General features: G+C 35.3%; 1 protein-coding gene across 2 annotated transcripts in view; it reads right to left on the bottom strand.

Moving 5' to 3' along the window:
- The window catches only part of CDH7 (cadherin 7), an 82,822-nt gene that overhangs the window by 17,689 nt on the left and 40,073 nt on the right, over positions 1 to 25,060 (bottom strand). For both annotated transcript variants that reach the window (XM_005423328.2, XM_031058852.1), the window contains exons 4-7: positions 17,514 to 17,633; positions 15,043 to 15,210; positions 13,523 to 13,710; positions 1,917 to 2,170 (exon numbers count right to left, since the gene is read on the bottom strand). In XM_005423328.2, the coding sequence (XP_005423385.1) occupies positions 1,917 to 2,170; positions 13,523 to 13,710; positions 15,043 to 15,210; positions 17,514 to 17,633 (730 nt within the window). The remainder of the gene's footprint in view (positions 1 to 1,916; positions 2,171 to 13,522; positions 13,711 to 15,042; positions 15,211 to 17,513; positions 17,634 to 25,060) is intronic.

Raw genomic sequence — 25,060 nt, forward strand, 5'->3', positions numbered from 1 at the left:
GCAGGGGTTTTAAATCCTTTATTTAAGCTAGTTCAAACATCAATAGTTCTCTGGTCCTTATGAGATAACCTCTTATTTTCAAAACATTTATTATTTTCCCTAGTCCTTGGTATTGTCAAGGTTCTGAGTCTGATCTTGTAATTTCAACATTTTCTGAGTTGTAATAAATCTAGATTTTAATCAGTATAAATATAATCCAATGTTTGGAAGTTGGAATACTTATTTATAGATTAATAGTTTAAACTCCTTAAACCGATCATGAAAAGTTTTATGCATTAATCCTCCTTAGCACATTCCAATTTTAGGTGAATCTGTCTCTGATGTATCAGAGCATATGTAGAACACCTTCAAACTATACTATCTTTCAGTACCTTTGACCATGTACATAGCAGGTTCACAAGCACATAGATAAATCATTACTACTTTTCTTTTTTCTTCTCCCTCAAATTCCAATAAACTTTGAAGCAGAAGGAATCATCAAGATATTAGCAGGTGATATAATTATTTTTTATGCTGGAATCGTAAAAATTAACCAGATCAAGGCCAATAAACTCATCTTTATGTTTACAAGGGAATCATAAGCATTCTGAGCATGGCCTGCATTAATGGAACTGTGTTTAAGCCTATTCTAAAAGATTCTGGTAACCAGATATTATACACCAGATGCTAACATTAGTGCCCGAAAATACTGCCACAGCAAAGATAAATTTCACAAGTAAATCCATGCCAAACATTCATCTAGGACTTGTTTATACATGATAGGAATCAGCTATTTTGAATAAGTTGCAAATATATAACGAAAGAGAACACTTGCATCACCTGTAGGAGTGAAACATATGCTTTACTTTTGCAAAAGATCTCTGCGCTAGAAGTTTCACTTGATTCCCAAGTTCATTTTCAATGCATGACAGGGAAGTTTAACATTACGAAAACAAATACCCACAAAGATCTTTCCTATGTATGCCCTAAGTGAGCAATAAAAACAAATGAAATAAGTACTAACTTTTAATTGTGTATGAGTTCCTCCCCCTGCAGGTGTTTAAATTCACAGAGTTTCTAAGTTATAACCATTACTCTCTAGATCCTTTGCATGTTGCTTTGAGAATGAGTATTACTACTCTGCATAAGAAAAATAACAAGTAGCTCATTACTGGTGTAGCTAAGGTTGTGAGTCTTTGCCCTTGAGCTCTGACCTTAGATACAGGCAAACATAAGATTGAGAATTTGTGTTCTCCTATGGTTTCTCGATGATCTTGGACATTATATTTTGGAAGACTTGCAGGTTTTTCAGACACCGGATGACAAAGGAAGAGTGCCTTGACAGTTTATAAATTTCCAGTGGTCATACCTCTTCCCATTCAAATGGAAGATATTCGGCTGCAGCAAAATTTACAAAACCAAAAGCCTCTAACCACCCTGACTAGAACAGGATGCATCTCATCCTGTCCACTTTTCTAATGTAAAATGTTTTTCCGAATGTTTCCAATTTATGTCCTATTACATTCTGATTCCTAGTGCACACAGACTATGAATCATTATTCAAGCATACGTGTATAATTTAGATATAATTTTTGATCCTGGTTGATTTAAGAGAAAATAACTTGCTATAGATAATAATAGACTCTTCCTAAGCTTAGAGAGTAATAAATATGAGCAATATTTTTAGGTGATTTCTTCCCTTTGGGATTCTGAAGCGATATCTTCTCTTTGTTTCACAGTGATTTCAGCTTTTTTTTCTTCAGAGATTCTGTAGTTCAGGTTTTAAAAGTTATGCAAACTCATAGAACATCTGAATCTCCCTCTGCAAGGGAATGAAGCTTATTAATGACTTCCAGTGTAACCAAAGCCCCTCCCACCACAAGACGAACAACTTCAATGCAAAGGTTGAATAAATAATTAAGAACTCTTGGAATTACCTGACAGGACTATTTGAGGCATCAGGATCATGGGCTGCTACAGTTCCAATGATTGTGCCAACCTTTGCTGCTTCGGACACCACCATGGAGTACAGACGGGAGGTAAACACAGGCGGCTCATCAACGTCCTCTACAATTATCTTCACTGTTGTCATATCACTGAAGGGCCCCAGACTCAGGAAACGAGGGTCAACATGCAGATTGGCTGCTTCTATCCTCAAGGTATAGCTTGTCTTAGCTTCAAAATCCAGCTCCTATAAAGGCAAAAAATTATTTGGAAATTTTATTATTCAGTGATGTTGACGCAAAACTCTTTTGCCTAAAACTTTCAGTAAGTATAAAATGAAAATACCTTTGCCATTTGTATGCACCCATCACTTTTGATGGCAGACCATAGTTCATGGTTAATTTTTTCGCTTTCTCAAAACACTATCTGCAGTGTCTCACTAGTGAATATTCTGCAATGACTTAAGTGATAAAGATAGTTCTACCTTGTGAGTGAAACAAATTTATAAGATAATTGTAAAACTTTCTGTAACTTCTGTGAGGGCCAGATTCTCACTGATTATTTCACTATTGTGAATTAATACTTATTTTTGTCTTATTAATATTTTATCTAAGCTCATGGCAAATAACATGTGACATACTACCCAGATATAAGAAGTCAATATAATCTTTACAGGTTACATACAAGTAACCTCATTCAGAAAATTGTGGGTGGGATTCTTTTCTGTCTTAAATTTCTTTTGAATTTATTGGGTTTTGTATAGTATTTGGATTGAATAAACAATCTTTTCTCCAATATCTTATAAATTTAAGTAGAAAATGTGGCAATGACCTAAATTACACTGCTTATATCACAATATTTTGTACCGAGATGAAGTCTGGAGATTGTTTTGGTTTGTTTTGCTTATTAAGCAAAATACATGTAATTTTTTATACCTTCCTTCTGCTTTAATTTTTTTCAATGGAAGTTTCTTTTCAAACAAATACTGCATTAGAATCAAAAACTACCCCCCATAAAAAATGAGCCATCTGTGATCTGAGGATATTCAGATTCTTCAGAAAGAAGAAAATTTTATTTGAGGAAAGAATAATTTTAGCACAGGAGCCGTTACTGAAAGAAAACATCAAGTTAACATTAGAACCTTTTACCCTGTATCTATAGTCTTATTTTGTCAGTTAGCACCAAACATCCAACTAACTATTCCTTTGTAATTCCAAATTTAATCATTGAAAAACAGCAGCAAAATACTGAAGCACTTCTAAAGCTGCAGTCTGGTTACTCAACTATGTCTTCAAACTATAATTCCAATTGTATAAAACAGATTAAAAATGTTTTTCTGCAGTTCTGCTACTGAATACATCACAGGGATCTGAGATGTGCTTGCAAATTAATCCTCCAGCATCTGCAAAACATTCCAGTATTCACTCAGAGGAGCAGCAGAGGTGAAATACACATCTGTTGACCTACAAGGGCCTAAGTTCTCCATCTAGTTACAGTCAGATAAATCCCAAATGAGCATCTTAAAGTCAGTGATTATATTGATGCGATAATACAGCTGCAAACAGTCTAGATTTAAACATGAAAAATGAACTGCAGCAAAACACACTCAGAAAGGCACTGAACTTTTACAAACTCTGTGTGGCAGCAAAAGGCTTCTCCAAATGGGAATACTTGTGGTCCTTGTATTATGCAAGCACTTCTTGGATTGAATCAAAGCTGCAGTATCCACAGCTCTTGGAAAACAGATATGCTGAAATAGAAAGCTTGTCTGGATACTGCTCCCTGTATTGGATACAACTGCTCAGTATTCATTAGTAAAGCATGTTTAATATTTTTTTTTTCATTTTGGTTTTATATTTAAAGGACAATACATGTGCTATGAAACAATCTCATGGCCATAATGCAAATGCAATGTGATCTTGAAATGATGAAAATGCCTTAGAAACTTCATTCTGTGGTGATAACAACTAGGCAAGTGATATGACCAGATGAGCAGCAAGGTTAAAGAGTGGACAAACTCTTAGGACATCTTAAGACATTACATTATCTAATAAAAGCAAACTATTACTTTAAAAATAATGACCTGAAAAAAAACCATAATAAATAAAGAAATGATAACCCAAAAAATGTGAAAGGCAAAAGAGTAGCATTTCTTGAACTTAAAAAAAGAAAACAAACCCCCAAAAAACACTAAAACTGAAACTTTCCCTCATTAAAAAAAACACACTGACCCTTTTGCAAACAGTATATTTTCAGTCAGAATGTACAAAAGCATGTAGTGGAAAAAGGAAAGCTAATTTATCCTCATAGTATCTGCTGAAATTGAGTGATTGAGATTACAGTGATTGCAGAAAAGATAGCTTCTTCTGATACACTAATGTCAACAGCACAGTCCTTCAAGGTAAAAAGAATTATGAAATTTATGATTTAATAGACAAAATTTATACCATATATGTAATTGGAAAATTATATAAATTTTAATTTTGTTTTAATAGACTAGTACAACAAAAAATAAATACTCTTCAAATTAATTTTAAGACACTCCCATGTCTCTATAATGATTAAAGACCACTTTAGATATTTATTAACTGAAATAATAAAGAAGTGTTTTTTCATATGAACACTTGTCATGAAGGAGTGTCAGACTAGTAGGGAATTCACAAAATATACACACTCATGAGTAAAGTATTTCCTCATAGGAATGGATGAAAAACTAACAGTGGTGTAGATATGTATTCTAAACAGCCTTACTAAGTGCATGTTCAACCTTCTCTAACATACATCTGAGAAAACCACCATATGGTCCTTAGTGAGACTGTAGCAAAATTCTTCCAGGAAAGCTATCAGCTGGTGAATGCCTGCTTTTCACCAGTCACTAGTAAGGGAATCTCAGTAGCTGAAAGAAGTAAACATCTGCTCTTAGCAACATGAATCCTTCTGTAGGATTCCCTCAGATATATTCTAGTACCCAATGCTGCTGGCAATGTTCAAGATAGATAAAGATCCTTGTTAATGAAAAATAAATAAATAATTTTTTAAAATCAAATCTATGTACATATACAGTGCAGGTGGTGTTTAGAAGACGGTAGTTATGGATGGACAAATGCATTGTACAATATTAAGTGATTTTATTGCAGTGGCAATAATGTTATTTTCAGTTCTTTCTGGCAGAGCCTGTCTTCTGTGGGGTGTGGCAATGTCTACAAAAGCTACAGTCATCATCCTCAATCTGTTGCTCTGAGATATACAACCTCAGATCCTGTGGGGAATACAGAGGTATCAATCAGAGTTTGAGGCAAAATATAATCTGGGAAAAACAAATAAAATATCTAAGATATGATTAATGCGCGAGAACTCTTGATCTGGCATAAACATTTCAACATTTCTTAGATAATATAATGAAGAAATTGCATGCTACACACACTCATGAGAGACGGAGAAAGTGACCTGAAAATATTTTTTTTTGTTTCTTCTTATCTAATTATCATTGATGTCTGTTATACAGACATTATTTAAATGGCTTTTGGATCATGCCTTCATTATTTTCTGCTATAATAAAAGCACAAGATTCCAGTGATGGAGCACCAACTTAACAGACTGCAAATCACTACATAAATGGTGAAGGTTAAATGGACAACATATACTTCAGTCCTTCAGTACAGTGAATAGAGCTTAACAGCTTCATTAATATCTGTGCATTAGTATTATCTGATTAGATCCCATGCAGGATCCATATCTTTCCTTTTGTGAGGTCTGTCTCTTTTTTTCTTCTTTTCCTTTTAAGGGGTAAGAATTTTATCCTCTCTGAATGAAAACAAGTCTTCTATTTTAGAGAGGCTGGATATAATGTTATAACTCACAGAAAGCCCATTTTTATAATGCTCATTTTTATTGCATGGTAACTTTGTAATAATGTACTTTTCAGAGGTGAAAATCCCATTTTTAAGCCCAGTTGAGGTTTTATATTGAAAACTGCAGTACATCAAACAAATGCACACAATCTCTCAAAGGAACCAGGGAAGCTTCAAATTCTTACATTGTAAACTCTGATATAGAATTGAAAGAAAAAATTCTAGCTAAAAATAAAAAAACCAAAATGTTAACAGTAATGGAAAGATAGCTTTTCACTCAAAAGCATATGCATAGACCCTATCCTTACCCCACCCCCATTTTATAATTGCCAATATTGCTTTTAGAATGAACTCAGGTTTTAAAATAATCTCTTAACAGTCAAATTCTATGAGAAAGTACATTACAACAATATTTTTCCCTTTAACATGCATACCAGTTAATGATATCGTGTTGGGGCTGTGTATTGAGGGTAGAAATGAAGGCAAAGTGAGCAAGAACTCTGCCATGGGAAATCTTAATGCTTGCCACTTTCTGCAGTAAGACACTGCAACTCTCACTCTACAGAGTATTTCGGGGTCTTTGGTCTTTTTTTCCCCTCCCTTTAATCCACTAAAATCTCTCCATAGACTTCCAAATGGCTTGAATCATGTCTCATAACATTTCAAAAAGTCACATATGATACATAAAATTAAAATATACCTTGCAGCCTTTTCTTATTATTACATTACCATAACTACTTTAAGTACCAAATATTTGGTAAAAGTGTAGGTGGATACAGAGCATCATGTTTTTATCTTTAGATATTTTGCTACTAAGGTATTAATATTACTGAAGTCTAACTTGAGCCTGCTACTTGGTGGATAAAGTGAGATCTGTACTTAAATGATGCTTTTTTTAGTACACTATTTCTAGGAATAGTGCTTTGGAAAGCACCAGAAATAAGGGTTTGTGTATGTACTTTGCTTAGAAAGCAAAGCCAAGACTCCATTCATGTGTATTGCAATTTGATTCTGTCAAAAATCAACATGAATTCACTTCAAAATTGTACATAACTTTGCATGGACACTTCAGAATCTGTTGTATTAATTGACTGAATCATCATTTGCTTCCATAAATGCTTCTTCAATTCTAAGATTTCTACTGCAGAGGAAAATCTGACACATTTTTTCAAACTCCAATATATGCAGAAAAATTACGCTTTTTCTCCAAACACCCTCACGACTGTGAAATTGAGTTATGCAAATGATCAGAGTCCTTACTAACAGAGCATTGATAGCAGGATGCAAATTACAAATGAAACCACAGGAAGGAATTGATCCTACTCTACAGATGGAGAACTGAGTCACAGTGTGAACGAAGAAAAAAATTTGAGATACTTCTAAGAAATATAAATGCCTGATTCCTTTTCATAAACTCTACAACTCTTATTTTTCTGAAAAGATCACAGAAGATGTATGTTTTTCTAAATCCAGCTTAAAGGCAACTCACACATCTAGTTTAGTTTTACTTTGAAATTGGCAGCCTATGGCTTTGACCTGTGCACTCTTCACTGAGTTAAAAACTGGCCAGGTTCAGAGAGTTGGTAGTGAATGGAGTTACATTCAGTTGCCATCCAATCACCAGTGGTGTTCCCCAGGGCTCAGCACTCAGTTTAATATCTATAAATAATTTGGATAGGGGGAGTGAGTTTACCTCAGTAGTTTGCAGACAACACTAAGTTGAGTGGGAGCCTTGATCTGCTGAAGGGCAGGAAGGCTCTGCAAAGGCACCTGGACTGGCTGGATCAATGGGCTGAGGTCAGCTCAACAACGAAAGTGCAGGGTTCTGCACCTGAGTGACAACAACCCCAGCAGTGCCACAGGCTGGGGGCAGAGTGGCTGGAAAACTGCCCATCAGAAAAGAACCTGGGAGTGCTGATCATGAGCCATCATGTGCCTATGTGCCTCAGAAGGCCAATGGCTGATATCAAAACCAGTGAGTCTGGAGGGACAAGGGCAGTGACTGCCCCCCTGTACTTGGCACAGGTGAGACCACATCTTGAGTCCAGTTTTGGGGCCCCATTCAGGAGGTGTTGGAGTGTAGGGAGAAGGGCAATGGAGTTGGTGAAGGGTCTAGACACTAAGTCGGGTAAGGAGTGGCTGAAGGAACTGGGGTTGTTTAGCCTGGAGAAAGGGAGGCTCAGAGGAAACATTATTTTCTACAACTGCCTAAAAAGAGATTGTAGTGAGGTGGGGGTCAGCCTGTTCTCCCAGGTAACTAGGGATTGTACAAGACAACACAGCCACAGGATGTGACAGGTAAAGGTTCAGGCTGGACATCACAAAGACTGTTTTTCACTGGGAGGGTACTTAAGCCTGGAAAAAGACTGCCCAGGGGATCATCATCCCTGGAAGTGTTCAAGAAATGACTGGATGTGCCACTATAGTTTAACTGACATGGTGGTCTCTTTGATCAAAGACTGGATTTGATGAAGTTGGAGGTCTCTTCCAACCTTAATGATGCTATCTTTATGATTCTGTTCTCTTCCATTCTGCTCTATTTTATTAATTACCACAAAGACTGTGCTACAGTGCAGAGATGAGCCAAATTCACATTATTTGCAACATCAGAATTGTAGCATGAACTGCTCCAAAAAGGATAAAAATAAGAAAGATTTCTTCTGTTTCATCTGACAAGTGAGAACTTTTCATTTATTTGTTAGTATTATTTAACAAAAGAGAAAATGAGTAAATAAAGAAGTAGGAAGATTTCCACAGGACTTGAAACTGCTAGGCAACAAATTGTATGAATATAGTAGGTTACAGGAAAAGATCCTTATTAGCTTTCCAACCACTTTCCCACCCTTCATTTAAGCTGAATATTGTACTTACGGGTCTCATTCACTTGTTATTTATAACAACTTCTGAAGAAAGAGGAAAGACAAAGAAAAAGAAAGTCAAAGTTTGTCTTCTAGAATTTTTCATATCATATTTCAGGTAATGAAATATCTGGAAATAGCCTAAAAACCATTTACATGCTTTTATACAATGTTGTAGATACATGCTGGATACATGTTTTGCATATGAAATTGGTTAATGAATTGCTGAAGAAAGTGATTTTTTTTTAGTGCCAATAACCAAGCAAATGGTTATACACTGTCTTACTAGCTTCTGTCATTAGATGAAATTTTATCTTCTCTAATCTTACAGAAACCAATTCTACCCAAACATAACCTGCTGTCATTATGTAAGCCATAAATTAATGAACAAAATTAGTCCTTGTCCCAAATATTTTTAAAATGTTGTGTGTGAGAGTTTTTGTTTATTTGTTTTTGTTTGATTAGTTTATTTGTGTTCAGGTTTTTTTGAGGGGGGTGGTAGTTTCTTTGTTTCAAAGGAACTTGAGCAACTTCCTGGAATATGTGGACTACTTATCTCATTCATTTAATTTTGATTTGAGTATCCTAACTGGGATAAAATAAAATAAGGTGTGACAAGTACGTGAAAGTCCACAGGGCTGCAAAAACTCTACAGGGATAGAAGCAGACATGCTTAGTTGTGCTGCATAAGATGTAGTACAATCCTGCTCTTTACTCTTGGAAAGGACAAAGACCAAGTGGATAAAGACACAGAGAAAGCATTCTTCCCTTGTCTGCTTCCATATGCTCAAGGGAGTAATTACAGGACCGCCAGACTATTGCCAAAATGTGATTTTGAGCTGAGGTTTAGTTTAGTAGTTAATCTACACTGACATCAGGCACTAGGTAGCAACAGTACTAGCATGTTCAGGAACATGTAATCCCTAGTCCTGCCATGGCTGCAAGAACTATGAGCAGAACTACCACTACTATTCAGAAAACAGCACTGTTCTCAAAGTGTTAGGAGAAAAATCCAGCCTAAATAAACTGTGCAAGCCAGAGAGATATCTGGGTTTATAGCAAGGCAGAAGTGTCATAAAGGAAGGAAGACACTGTATATATTTCAAAGAAAATCACTATTAATAGTAAAAACACATTTTTTTTTCCACTTGCTCATGATGCTACGAAATCTCTTTGTTGCAGAGTACAGAGAAGAAATGTGTTCAAACAGGCATGGAAAACAATCCAAAACAAAAAATTAAACACGCCCAAATCTGTTCACCAGTAATCTTGAGATACACCTAATCATGTAACACTTTTCTCATTCTAATATCATGGTACTTGATGTCTCTCTGTTTCAAACAAGATCATTTTCCTGCAATTTTTGCTCATCCCTGGGCATTTTTCTTTAATATTCCATAAAAGGAATGCTGTGAAATAAAAATAAAATAAAACATAAAAATCCATCTTTACATGGTGAGTTCTTAAATCTCAGTACTCTTCCTGCAGTTTTCTTTTCTTTCTTACAAAAACTCTTTTTTTAAATTTAATGCTACTTATGTGTTAAAAGAAGTGTTAGTGTCGAGTGAGGAAGTCAGCTTTCAAAGTTGTCTTGAAGTGGTTATCCTTCTAAAAACAGAATGCAAAATCCTCAGCTTGTGTGCAGAACTGGGATAACCAGGTGCCAAACTTTCTCCAACAACACCCAGCACAAAAATGAATGGAGAAGTGCCTTCAGCTGCTCAGTTACTGCCGGTGGTTTTCATGCCCAGCCTGCTGAGCTGTATGTACAATTGCAGCAGAAGTACGCAAAACTAAAGCACCCATTTGCATTTAGAACCCAAGCGTGCCTTTTCATAAGTCTTTGCCTTGGCATTTTACTGCCTGATGTGCACACAAACGTGATATCTGAGCATATCAATAATCAGAAGTTGAAAAGGATAGGCATGCATTTTGAGGCTGAGCTATTTCTCAATACCTCAGCTGATTTTAGGGCATGAAAAAGAGAAAGTTAATTGCACTCAGAGGAGTACAGAACATCATGTGCTGGACAGTAAAATTTTTAGGCAGATTTCAGGCTACAAACTTAATTTCTTTGATTTCCTACTAACAAGCACACATTATCATGCAGGGATAACCTGACTCCATAGTGATCTGGCAGATAAGGCTCAGTAATTGAAACCTACTTAACCTGCATATGCAGTTATTAATAATGGTCTTTAATTCAATTTAATGTCCAGAAGACAGTGCAGTTGCCTCATAGGCACCGTATTTCAGTTCCTCACATCTGTCCTAGACAATGTTCTCTACAAGGCTGGCAGGAAGGAAGGAAGGTCTTTGAGCACTGGGCATGGCAAAAGGTTCTCTGGAGTCAAAATGAAAAGCTAAGGACATCCTGAGGTTTGGGAGGTGGCCCTCAGTGTGGGAAATCACCTTTGGGTATGTCAGGGTTTGGGTGAAGGGCAGTCAATTTTCCCCACAGCAGAACAGCACTGTGCTTTGCATTGGTAGCTGGAAAGGTATTGACAACACGCCAGATTTTGGCTACTGCCAAGCAGCGCTGGCACAGCATCAGTGCTGTCTCTCCAACATTTCCCACACAGATGGGCAAGATCTTGGGAGGAAGCACAGCCAAAACAGTGGACCCAAACGGACCAAAGAGATACTCCATGCCGTAGGGCATCTCATATAAAGCCTAAGAGAAGGTGGGAGTGCGGGAGTGGGCATTTCTTATTTACAACCTTTGCCTTCTGAAGCAACTGCTATTTGAATTGAAGCCCTGCTTCCCAGGAAGCAGCTGGGCATTTCTATAAGGAGTAAGATCTTCTGGTTTTTTGCTTTGCTTGGCATGCATGTGACCTGCAGTTTTGCCTTCATAAACTGCTCCAATCTTGAACCACAAGGTTTTCTCCATCTTATTTTCTCATATTGTCATGCTGAAAGGGGGGTGATAGACTGGCTTGGTGGGCGCCTTGCACTAGCCAAGGACTATCTACCACACAGAGGAACAGAAGTCGAAAATAGTAGGAAAATTAGCGAAAATGTCTCACAGTGCAGAGAAATAAGTCTGAATTCTTGTGTCAAAATATAGCAGTATGTAGGTATAAAAATTATTAGCAGATTAGACCATTTGATCAGGTCAAACATTTGTACCTTTTGATGTAGTCTAACAGCTATTTCATAGAGCACTTCTCTGGACAAAGATTCAGTAGTGAAAAGTCCAGTTCAGCTCCCTAGCTAAAATGATAATAGAAATAACAAATGCCAATTATTTGGTCCAATGTATAGCACTGAAATCAGGATACTCCAGGAACAAATACCATGACTACAAAACCATACTAAAAAAAAATGGAAATGAACTCACCAGTTCTCATGTTAGATCACTGAAGACCCTGACTGATTCAGTGCTGCTCATTGTGGCACTGGTAAATGTTCTCCCTCTAGGATAGGCACATTTCTTGTAAATCCTTGCCCAAAAACTTTAAATGAGCAAATTGAAGGAGACACACTGAATTTGGCTGTTGAACAAAAAGACTACTAACTTTTCATCACTTGTATTTCAAATGTGCTAAGCAGAAGTACATTTTGTAAAAAGCCTAAGATGGATGTTTTTTCCTTGAAAAAAGATTCACATTACACATATTATGATCTTTCAAGGGTGAACATACTTCATTTGTTGTGACATCTATGGATGATTACCAGCTCTCAACAGGTGTTAAGGGCATCAGAGAGTTAGCCCATTGCTTTGCAACATCTTGCACTCTTAACTTCCTTCAAAGAGAAATATAACTGAAGATTTATATGGCTAGAAGAGGAAATTGATACACCAGAGGAGGGGAAGAAACCCCAACACAACAAGACAAAAAGCCCCCCAGCAGACAGGTTAAGTTTTCAAAGATTAAAGACTATTTAGGGAAAAAAATCTATTATGGAATAATACTAAGTACAAACATAGATCCTTGTTTGGAAATATAGGTACATGTATTCCAAAATGCCAAGTCATTCCCACCCTTTAAGGATATTAAATTTTTGAGGAATCCATTCAGTGTAGGTAGCTGGGTAAGCAGCTGCAGTGGGAGTTGCAGGCTGAGTTCTGTGTGGGAAGCCCAGGCCATGAAATACCACCCTTTGCATAACAAAGAGACTTGCCAAGCATTCACATATTAAGAGTAGGAAATTATATGAGAGATTCTTCTAAGGTGTTGTACTTCTTTTACTGTTAAAAAAACCAAAAAGTTTCTTGAAAAATATTTGAGCATATTTTTTCTTCTTAAAAGGGTAGTCTAAAATGTGTTGCAGCAATGTGAGAAAGCTTAGTTTTAATAATTTTATATCAACATGATCTTTCAGTTTCATAATGCTTTCTAACTGCATATGTAGAAAGCTATGAAGAAAAAATACTTATTTAAATTTTCCAGAGTTTTTTAAAATAATATTTTAAATAATAAATGATCTTGTAAACCTACTACTTTTACTGTTATATAACTTTAAATTAATAATGTGTGCTTTCTGAATAGTACCACCTCAAATAAAGACATCCATATAATTATTTTTAAAGTTAATTTCAGGATCCATTTTTTATTTGGAGCTTCCATTTTTGCTGCAAGATACATTTTCACACTTTCTACTATTTAATACAAAGGCAAATGAGACTAAAATTTAGATTCCCATTCAAATGCAGTGCTTTAAAATGTACACTTCACAAGATACAGGTCTTGTCAAAGAAAATGCAGAATATTTTTCAGCATAAGTCATTAAAAACCTCCAAATCACACAGTCAAGTCAAGATGAAATATACCAATGGAAACATTTACAGCAGACAAGGCTCTAAGGAACAAAAGCTCCTACTTTCATCACCTGCCCCCATCTTGAAGAGTTCCAAACAGAATCAGAGGGTAAAATCAGACTCACCTTCTGAATAGTTATGATTCCCTCCTGAGTCTCTTTGTCAACAGAAACTTTGAATACTCCCAAGCCATCACCATCCACAATCTTGTACTCCATTTCAGCATTAGGTCCAACATCTGCATCTGCAGCTTTTATTCTGGCCACCACAGAAGCCACTGGCAAAGACTCTGGGACATTATACTGATATGATCCTGCAGAATTTAAAAATTTAATGAATTCAGAGTCTTCTGGGACTGAAAGCAAAAAAAAAAAAAATCTAGCTTTCCTAAATCTACATTCCTTTAAATCCTGTGCCTGAACATTTACTTGGGCTACAAGAAAATATTCTTCACTTTTGAAACAAAATTGCCCTTTTTGCTAGGTTTTCCTTGTGATAGACTCTAAGCACAACAAGCATAACTTCTTCATACGACAAGTACAAAGCAAAGATGCAAAAAATAAATTCAAAACTTAAATGCAAATTGTGATGTGAGTCCCTGATAATGCTGTTTTAGTTTGTTTACCAGAAAAGAGGAAAGAAAAGCAAGTAAGTAAAATAAAATCAATGTAAAAATGTATTATTCTATAGTTTATATCTCAATTAGGCAGTTCACAATCTGAATATCACTGGAAACTAATAGATATTAATTTAACAGTATGTGCACCATCTTGAGAATTCTAGCTTTTTTTATTCAAGCATAAAATGATGTATATGCAGTCAAAAGGGCATCAGAGTGCACTCTGTAGCCAATAACACCCTCACCTTCAAACACAACTTCAGTTATTCTATTATTATTTCAAGCAGTTGGTGGCTTGAAATAACAGGAAATCTATTATGTACAGATCTATTTTTTCCATCATTGGAGGTGAGGCTGGAGCTGACATGAATATATCCTTCACATTACTTTCTATGTTACCAGGTTTTGCTTTTTTTTTTTTTTTATTAATAAAAAAGCACCCCAAACAGAACACTATGAATAAACTGAGCTCTTCTGGTTTGATCACACAACTGTGTAGTCCTTCCTTTAGGTTAGGATGAGAGCCACCTTGGTCAAAGCAATCAAATGCAGGGAAGGTGACTTCCCAGCTCTTTGGTATTTAACTCTTTAGGAAACACTGTAAGCACGTGGCAATGCCAAAGGAATACAAAGGATTAAGTGTCAAATTAAAGAATCCTGAAGCCTAACTGGAAAGACCTAAATATATTTTAGGATTTATTTTTTATTTATTCATAGAGATGAAGTAAAATACATCAATAAATGTCACTGCTGCTGTACACCATTTCAACTGATCTGGTATGCATGAAGCAAAGAAAAACAATGCTTAAAAAACAACAACACAGTAATAATAATAATAATAATAATAATAATAATAATAATAATAATAATAATAATAATAATAATAATAATGTATTTCAGTCAGTGCTTAACAAAGAACTTAACATGGAAAATAAACACTTTCTGTTTAGAAATAGCACAGTGTGTAAAGAAAATAGCAGTGTTTAGGAATAACATTACAAGTCACATATTTACAAAGTAACTTACTGCGTGGAAAGCGAGGTGGGTTGTCATTAACATCAGTCAGGGTGACAGTTACAGATGTAGTCCCTGACAATCCCCCATTCTGCCCAACCATGTCCTTTGCTTGGATAACTAACAGGTACTGGTCCTTGGCTTCTCTGTCCATATTCGGAAGGGCAGTCTTGATAACACCTGCAGAAAGACAAGGTGTCAAGGATCGCACAAGCAAAAATATGCTGCTGTAAAAGTTGAGGCTGCCTTTAAGAGGTAACCACAGATCAGTGATTGCAGCAAGAGTGGAATGAATGAATTCCAATACTAATATAACGGGATTTGACTAGGAGTTGCACTGACATACCATAAGCTTATTTTAAATAGTCACCAAACACACCAATTTTTATTTACTGGATAATGCAGTGCATGATTGTGGTTTTCAAGTATCTTCTCCCTGAACTAGTCTTCAAAATGTCTTGAGTAACACTTCCTTCCCTGGAAGATGTAATCTTCTGTATTTGATTTCCCATTCTTTTAGAGCTAGGAAGAACAGAATATTCTGCATTCATTTTTTAAATTCTAAGGTCAAGATTCATTTCACTATCTTTTGGACACCGATTCAAGACATTAACTCTTACCAATACTGATAACATGCCACACTTTGCAGATATATGAAATGTTCTTATTTTGCCATATATTGGGTTTACCAATATCCACTTCTAAAACACTGGCGTAATTAAGAGATTTTTTTATTTAGTAATGAAATACTTAAATATCTAAAGTATTTTTTGTTATGTCCATTTGATGATCTGTGTAATTAATTAATTTGTAATTAACTGACATGAAATGAGAACTAGAAGAAAATACCATGTTCAATTCTTTCAGCTCTGCTGATATGCATCAAAAAATAAATATGCCTTCTCAAAATATGATGATTTTATGAATATTTCATGCCCAGTACAGAATACAGCTGCTAACCCTGATTTCCAGAGAGGCAGCCGTTTGCTACTCCAGCACTTAGTGTCAGCAGTAAAAGAAATATAAACAACCTAAATAAAGAAGAGGCACATGGGGACACATATCTCTTCATCTGCTATTTGTTGAATGTTAGCGTAGAGTTTTATTTCTTTTTTCCCTTATGAATGTTGGACTTGCCATTAATCACCTTTGGGTTGAAACATTTATTTCACCAACAGACTGCTTGGCACTATTTCACCCATTTTACAAGATATGTAAAAATACAATTAATATACAATTTAATAGTGTTATTGTTTCTACCTTGCTTTTTCCTGGCATGCTTGTTTTCCTGTCATAGTTAAATTACCAGGTAAAGTTACCCAATCATTTGGAAGCAAACTGTCATGCACACAGGAAATCTGAGTATCACATCAAAGTGACAAAAATGTATGCAAACATTTCAGTCTGAATTCTTCAAGATTTTTATTTAGCAGAAACTACCATATTATTTTTCACTGGCTGCCTGTAGCCATCATCATAACATACATGGTACATAAATACACATGGAGAGGGAGAAAGAGAAACAGAGAGAAAACCACTATGAATCATACTCATTGGAGGGAAAAGGACAGTGCTATATATCCCTGCTGAGCATGGATCTGCTGCAATATGGAGGTAATTATAGTAGTTATTTCTGCAAATTTAGATGTTGCTAAATAGAGTGTGACTTTTTGGTCACAATATTGGGACTCAGGTCTGATTCACATCACAGATTGTTTGTGATTAAAAGGGTGATATTTTTTCTCTTTTGTCTCAGTTTGGTTATATCCAAAATAAATATTATAACTCTTCTCCTTGTAGGTGTAAGTGAAGGCTCAAGCACTAAATTGAAATGAACAGAACAAAAACCTACTTTCCTGCATTATGAAATGATCCAGCAGAATGGGTAATATTTATTAAACTAACAGAGGATTAAAGGCTGCATTTGGTTGTGGCTTAAAAATGTTCACAAAATTTCAAGCAAATTGTAAAAATAAAGTTTCACCAGCAACATGCTTTGAAAGTGGCAGCAAAATATTATATCTGATAAGCATAAGAAGCACAGTGTTTTCTTCTTCAAATTAATGAAGAAGGGATTCATTTTTCACAACAAAACTTCACTTTGAAAAGTAGGATGGAGAGTAATTGAGCCTTAAATACATTCTTATGGAACCTGGCTATGTGGCATTTAGATATTTCTGAAATCTGAAAAAATGTTCAATGAGTTTTGAAATTTTCACTGATAAAAGAGATGACACTGGGCAGCAGACCAAGTAGCTGGTAGATTGAAAAGACAATAAATTCTATTCCAGCAAAGTCTGTTTATTACATAGCTCAGACATGTGGTTTTCATAATGCACTCTAAACAATAAGAGATTAAATTATCAACAAAACCCAAATGTATTAAATTAACAAAAAGATCATATTAATAAGTTCCTAGCAAGTTTTAATGCCCATTTTCCTCTTTTTCTCAGCATTACTGCAAAGGGTTTATGTAAATTTACCTGTTTTGGGCTCCACAGAGAAATAAGGCTGTCCTTGCAATATGCTGTAAACCACTCGAGCACTGTTGCCGTAAGTAGGATCATCTGCATCAGTGGCTGTCACTTGAACCACAGAGGTACCTGTAAAATGTTTGAGGGACTGTTGCACATGAAAGATAGAAAAATCTGAACTACACTTACTCTATATGCTGTGCCAGTACATATCTGGAACAGGGTGAGGTGGCTTTGCACAATTGCTCATCATTTCCATGCTGACTCTGTTTACTGTACCAGATTCTATTTGTAAACTGATAGTATCAGCTACTACAGAATTCCATCTTCCCAAATAGTCACAAGCATTGACTCACAGCAGTAAAATCATCTCACTCATTAGCTCCTCCTCTCCATCTCTGTCTTTGCCTGGTGGAGGATATGTCAGCAAAATTTCAGTAATGATGGTGAAGCCTGAAGTCTTTTTGAGTATGAAATACAGTAGTAGTAGTTTTCCTTTTAAGAGAAGTCTGCTTGCTGAAATTGTAATAACTCATTAGAAATTCAAATATACATACATATATATGTTTTACAAATTTTGATAAATGTACACAGAGTTATTGTTAGCCTATAAAATTATTTACTGCTTCATAAAGAGTTGGCTGAAGAGTTTCTTTCTCAGCTCAGAGAAAATCTGGTGAAAGTGATATCTAAATTCCTTTAAAAAGCAATAATTTCCCTCAATGATTTGCAATGCTAATTTCCTTCAATATATCTGCAATATCAATTGTGGTAATCTACTGTGTAAAGATTCCTCAAGCAAAAAAATGTCTCTATTTTAACAGGAGTAAGAAAGAAAAATTTCTAACTGGCTAACAAGAAGGTTATGTCTTGTGAGGATCTCATTCTTCATTCATCTCCTATTCATTATGTTCTCCATGTCAGTTCCCATTTGTTTTGTTCTAGACAACAGCTTTCATGGTGTATGCTGAGAGCAGAATAAAATAACACTTGGACCCAGGGCCTTGGCCATGGTCACCACCCTTTGATAGACAGAAAAGATTATTTTTTCTCACTGGCAGATTGTCTGTAACATTCAGACCTTCCATTGAACAGCACAGGGACTCATTTGGAGGTAAGACTGCAAATTAATATTGTATCAATTTGGCAGATGCTCAGTAAAAATCTTCAAGAGAGGATTAGATTGCTTCATGGGCTTTATTTATTCACACAATTAGAGAAAAGCATTTTTTAAACACAATGTTCATTTTCTCAAAGGACTTGTTTTTGACATGTGAAAATGAGACTAGCAAGCCTTGAAGTCACTTTTTAAGAACAAACTGCAATAGCAAGTTTACAGGGTGAACTTAAAATAAATAGCATTCTGGTCAGTTTTACTTGGAATTTTCAGGAAATGGGAGAAATCTCTGAAATTCTTTTTATCTTATATAGTATATCACCCATCCATTTTCCTCATCTTTTCCATTCTCAGTCAAGTAGGACATCATAAATGGAACCTAGGACTGAAACTTTGGAGAAAGGATTAAGTGCAGCCCTCCATAAAATGGAACAGACTGCAAAGGATGGGTCCTGCTTGAAAGAATTCTGACCAGAAATGATCATTTGTAAAAGAAATTTATTGAGGTTATGGCCTAATTAGCCCACATTCCTGATCTCTATTCCTGAAGTATCCATGACAAAGTAGTATGGTTGCAACTTTATTTAAATGCAATTTTTCTGTCTTGTGACTGGTCTAATATTTTTGGACAGGGAAAAGGTTCTTCCCAACCTGAAATTTCGCATGCAACTATTAAGTAGATGGAAATTTTAAAAAGAAGGTTGCTAGTTAATTCATCAAGTCATTTATCAGTTTTGCAACTTAAAATACATCCATTTTCTGTTCACCAGTAACTAAGAGCTTTGATTCAGTATGTCAAAGTGATTTTACAGATTACTCTATGATGTAATTTCATACAGGGACCTATTTTAAACTTGCCAAAGTCTATCCAGCTTTTGAGAACAAGGGTATAGTAATGACTGTTTGACATCCTGTGTTCTTAGTGAAAGCCAGGCTTACCACATTTACAAAGTCACTAAGCCCTGCCAATGAAGCTTACAATGTCTGCAAATATAGGCAAAAGTGCTTATAAACCTCTCACACAGTTATGTCTTTCCCCCTGCTCTTGCTGCTTTCAAGGGCCCCAGACCAATACAAGATCAAAGAAATTACAAGCGCTGCAATCTCAGCACAGACATTTTCAAAATGCTGCAAGTTTAGAAGTGCTTGTTTGCTGTAAAAATCTATTGATGTAGCAAACAAACCCTCTACATTTCAGGAGATGAATAAAGTCATTATCTGAATTTGATTGTGTCTCTCCTAAAACACATGGATCCTTCAGAAAAGGGTGGATTTTAAGAAGAAATTCTAACATCAAATCTTTCTGTGATAATTCCATTTAAATGTAATCAGTAACTAAAAAACAATGATACTTTTCCAGTCCCTCTGTGCTAATCAACTTCTTCTGAACATCAGTGGGGGAAAGATCTAAAACTAAAACCCATTATATTGTCATTTTTTCTTTGTTAATTGCACACACACCAAAAAAAAAAAAAAAAAAAAAAAAAGAGAGCTTTTAAAGCCCCATGCTGAGAGGGAGATTTCTGCACACCATTTTTTTCAAGAATATGCAAGATAACAGAAGGTATTCTAATTATGTGAAAAGTCCTATGTGTAGGAAATCTGTTCCAAGGAAACAAAATACACAGAAAGATCTGTATTTGTGGATTTCCAGAGATTTTTTCCAGAAGAAGCAGATTGCTCTTGAAGAAAAAGAATTCCTTCAGAGTAGGATAACTGCCTTGTACTGCTGTTCTAATCTTTCTGCAATGGATTGATGTCAAACTAAAATACTTACTTCCCTTTTAAAAAAACCCAAATCATAAAGTTGTGGGGATACTTATGGATAGTAAATAAATCTAAAAGTGAGGGAATATGGGTAGTTGCATTGTAGTTCCAAGTACATCACCTTAGAAGAGTTTGTGTTCCTGCACTGAAATTGTCTTCCTTGTGTCTGTGAATGCTTTGCCTCACCCTCCAGCAGAGACAATCAGCTGCCATACCTGCATCCAAGGCTAAGACTTGCGGGTAACAGGGACAGTCAACAAATGGTACCACACCTTTACTCCATCCAACAAAATGAGTGTTCCAATAAATCTTGTTTAGTCACCATTGTTCAGAGCCCTGGAGCACAAGTGTAGACAGGACACTGACTCTACCCCAAACTTTCGTTAGTGTCTTAATATAAACTGGGGCTTTGCAACTATAACTTAAAACATTAGTTACAGATATTACTCACAAAATATTCCTATGTGTATTTTGTATGGGTTTAAAAAATAAGCATGCATTATTTATTTAAAAAATAGCTTTCTTTTTTAAGTATGGATTCCTCAAAAATATTTTTCTCTACAGTTATGTCTTTTTAACAAAATTTGGATATCAGATCATTAAAAGGAATTCTACATGTAGCAACATCATAAAACTTTTCAACAATTGTAGCAAATACTGAGAAAAAATCTGTGCTGCTTATTAAAGTGCTTCACATAATTATTTTCTTGATAGTAGTTACAGACTTAATTCTGTGTGACTGGTACAGATTCCTGGTTTTATTTTCAATATTTTTTAGGATAATTTGTAACATAATGTTTACTAGATACTGATAGAGATTACTAAATTACAGTAATCTCAGAACTTGACCTATTAACTCTGATATTAAGGTAAAAGGATGGGAGGATATTTGCAGAGAGGATCTTGTATTTAGAATGCTATTTGTACTTAAATTTAGCCAAGTCAAAGCTCAACAATGTTCGTGACACACTGCAGAGTTTAATCTTTTCTGTGATAGGAAGAGAAAAAGCTAAACTTGTTGCTGAAAATTGAGTTGGAGATCCTTCAACTCAATTTCCATTGGGAAATCCAATGGATCCATTTTGAATGTCTAAGTGCATTATTTTAGAAACCTCTACAGAGCTTTTTAGAAAGCTTGCTAGTAACTTGCAGGATATTTTATGCAAATTTTGAAATAATGTTTTATGAAAAATGATTCTGTGACTTCTGTTTTAATATTGGTGAGATCATTCAAAATAAAACTGGTTTCTAAAACTAGAATAATTTAAAAAATGCACAATTTTTAAAGCGCACAAACTCTTATCAATTGAATTGTAGCCACATTAACAAATTGAAAATAGACCTTTAAGGCTGTCAGTTATTAAAAGTATTAATTTATGTCAATTAATGATATTCACTATGCCTAACATACAGAACCATTCCATGATAGCATCACATCTCTATGTGGTATCAGCTGCTACTAAAAACATTAAACACCTTTACTATCAAGTTATCCAGAATTCTTGCATGATCCTTACGTACAACAATCTAGACTGGTTCTGCTCACTACTTTCTGGTATTTTTGTGCTTCCACCACCAGGTCACACCCACAGCTGATGCAGCAACACTTCCACAGCCTTTCCCCTCCAGGAGTGTGAAAGGGGAGAGTCAGAACCCAACCCTCTTCAGCTCCTCCCTCCCCTCCCACAGCCTCGTTATGTTGCCTTCACTTGGAGAAAAAACTCAAGAATGGTCCCAGCTAAGTAGCAAGGTCAGACAAAGGGAAGCAGAGGTGGCTTAGGCTTGGAGAGGCACTTCGTGCAGACTCTCAAGGCCCACTACACACCGTATTGAAGATATAAGCCTGATACAGTGCTTTTGCTTTCTTTACATTGTTATATAATTCAGGTATTTCTATCCATCTCAGTCAGGGGAGATATTTGTTGTGCTGGGTAACAAGCAAAGCTCTTGATATGGCTGGAGAGCAGAGAAGATTAAACAAACCAAAACTATGCTGGGCATTGGAATTCTCATCCCTACTTCCCTCGGTTATAACTCAAACAGATCAGTATCCTTTTGTTTGAAATATAATGCTGCTCAGTTTTTTAAGTACCAGACACACTTAAAAAAAATATGACAAAAACTAATCCTTATGATTTTCAGATAAGCCATATCTTTGGGGGTTTTGCCATGAATAGATTTATAAGCCATCAAGATATTTACTCTGTTCAGGATAATCAATATAATTGGGCCTGACCCAAATATAATTTAAACCTGACCTGAAGTCATTTCAAATAAAAGAAGAGAATTGACTTCAATTAGCCTTAGATAATGTCCAAAAATATTTGTCAAATAAAATACAGAACCATTATACTTGCATAACCAGTCTGTAGGTTAAAGGTTATAGTTTTCATAGCTTTATACTTAATTTGGGTTTGTAATCCTGTGATCTCTTTCATTTCCTTTAATATCCAATTAAAAATCCTTGTCATGGATACAATTTTAAATAAAATAGGAGAGAGATACTTTGTATCTCCTTAATATTTCATGGATGCTCTAGGTGATTAATTAAAAATTATGTTATATGAATAAAGTATGAATTGCTGTAACTATGTAAGACAAAATGCAGCAAAATGCAACAAAGTGTGACAAAGGAATTTCATGTTAATCCTTAACTCTGTAACAATGCAGTATTTGCTCGGTGTGGGATACTAACCATGAAGATGTTTAAAATGTGCAGTTTCAGGAAGTTCATGAATCTGAAACCACCCTTAGTCGACACAAATTTCAGAGAGTGCACTAGTCTCAGTTAATAATTTGGCATAATACTTACCCGAATCGAAAATACATTTGGTGTTGCACAGTCCATGTGGGAGAAAATATCTTTTACTCCTTTATGATGTAAAGATTCAACAAAATATGCAAAGCAGCTCATTTTGAAAAATAGTCCTTATATTCTCCACTGCACACAGTGCACTCCCCATAGATTGATTTCCAATATATTTTTGAAACAAATGGAGCATAGGTAGGAGTAGAGGTATGGATTTGTATGTGTAAGTAAACCTCATATATCTGTAGTAGTTGTCTGTACATCAATATGCCAGTGCAAGAAAAGACAGAGGTAAGAAATGCAAAAGTAAAATATGGAGATAATTTCTTTTCAGGTCAAAAGAAAAAAGTGGAAAAAAAATTCTAATAGTTGCTGCATGCTACACCTTTCTTAAATAATCTTATTCTAAAGTAAAAGAGCATCTTAATTAAAAAAAAAAGATGTATTTTAACACAAAATATTTTTGAAGTGTATTATTTAGGTTTTACAGTCTTAAATTATCTGTTGTCTAGATTTTTTCAAAGTTCAGAAGTAAAAAGTTCTCAGCAATGTATCACAAGTTCATCTCCTCCCTGTTACTCTGCAAAAGCTGTGGTGTATGTCTTTCTTCCAAGGCTAGTATTGCCTCTTCAGCCACCCACATAGTACTCGAGTGACAAACAGCAAATGCCAAGTATCAAAGAGAAATAGTATCTATGCTCACTGCTTAGTAAAATAAATGTATAGAAAACTCATTAGCAATGTTTTACTTCTCTTCTATTGACTCCTAAGCTGAGTTTGAAATATATAAGCAATGTTTGCTACTGATTGCTGCAGGGCACTTAGGTAGGGAAGATTCTTTTTCTCTCTAGCTCAAATTTAGATGCATTGTTTAACATTCAAAACCACAGGAGATCATACTGAGGAAACCATAGCAAATTTTATGCCCAGCCTTACTGTAAGAGTAACACATTTTAACATGGTTTAAAATCAGTTAAGCAAAGAAAATCTTTATTTCAATCAGCACAGAACTCTCTCAGGTTGAAGTGGGCCTTCCCATATACATATTTGTAGTAAAGTAGGGGTCTTTTTTGTTTTGTTTGTTTTCTTTTTTTTCTTCTTGTTTTTGTTTGTTTGGTTGGTCAGGATTTTTGTGCTTGCATTTATAATTTCATCTTAAAGTAACATTTACTGAAACATCTCTGGGCCAAGCCTTAATCTGGTCTGAAAGAGTCAGCTTTCAAAGGAACAGTGGCACCTGACAATGGATGAGCATTTGGTCACTTTATAAGGAAGACACAGTGGATTTTATTTTGAAATTCTTCCCTAATTCAAATTCAGGAAAAAATCAGCATTTCTTAGTTTCCAACAAAGGATCTGAAGCCTCTAAGACCCATTCTTCTCAGATTTTAGTAGAAGTTTGAGCTATCTCAAGTTGTACCGCAGTTCCTGCTGCTTGCCTATATTCCCCAGAAAATGGAATTTCAGTGTAAGGAAAAAATATCCAATAAAATATTACTAAAATGTGCAAAACTTACAAAAAAGATAATGCTATTCACTCGCAGGAACTGTAAGAGTTTGTTATGAACAGACCTTATCTGAATGAAGTTATAAATTATAATTTCTGAGTACCATAACATAGGTGTGAAACTTATTACTGTTAATGGGAATTATAAAACAAAGCCTCTGGGCCCTGGAATGAGAAATGCACTATAAAATGGTTATCTGAATCCTTGCATAGCTATTTGAGTTTCACAACATTTTTGAAAGGGTAAATACTTAATCTAGCATGTTATTTCCAGTTTAGTCTTGAAATATCTAACTGTTGCAGGTGCCTCATAGATAATTAAGTAGCTTAGTGTGAAACAGTAAAAAATAATGAAA

The sequence above is a fragment of the Geospiza fortis genome, unplaced genomic scaffold (genome assembly GCF_000277835.1).
Source record: "Geospiza fortis unplaced genomic scaffold, GeoFor_1.0 scaffold100, whole genome shotgun sequence".
In the NCBI taxonomy this organism is placed as follows: Eukaryota; Metazoa; Chordata; class Aves; order Passeriformes; family Thraupidae; genus Geospiza; species Geospiza fortis.